Genomic DNA, 315 nt, shown 5'->3' on the forward strand with positions numbered 1-315 from the left:
TGCGGGTGTTGCCGCAGGGCTGGATGCAGGGGGGTGGTCTCTCCTGATTTCCCTTACGAGCTTGCACAGGGCTGGGTGCTGGGGGCTCATCACTGGCTGTCCCTCACCCCCTGTTTCTGCCCAGGTGAGCCTGGACTCGCGGGTGCGGGAGGTGATCAACCGGAAGATGCAGGAGCCGTCCTCGCACACCTTCGATGATGCACAGCTCCAGATCTACACGCTCATGCACAGAGACTCCTACCCTCGCTTCCTGAACTCTGCCATATACAAATCGCTGCTCCAGAGCGTCTCCCACTCCTCCTCGGAGTCCTAAGG

At 61.0% G+C, this 315-nt stretch overlaps 1 protein-coding gene across 1 annotated transcript in view; it reads left to right on the top strand.

Moving 5' to 3' along the window:
• The window catches only part of LOC104407892 (regulator of G-protein signaling 19-like), a gene marked incomplete at its 5' end in the record, with an annotated part of 2866 nt that extends 2553 nt beyond the window's left edge, over window positions 1-313 (top strand). Inside the window, one exon of the mRNA XM_010017297.1 lies at window positions 125-313. Within this exon, the coding sequence (XP_010015599.1) occupies window positions 125-313 (189 nt within the window). The remainder of the gene's footprint in view (window positions 1-124) is intronic.
• Window positions 314-315: the final 2 nt, after the last annotated feature.

Source organism: Nestor notabilis, unplaced genomic scaffold (assembly GCF_000696875.1).
Source record: "Nestor notabilis isolate BGI_N333 unplaced genomic scaffold, ASM69687v1 scaffold29300, whole genome shotgun sequence".
Taxonomy (NCBI): Eukaryota; Metazoa; Chordata; class Aves; order Psittaciformes; family Psittacidae; genus Nestor; species Nestor notabilis.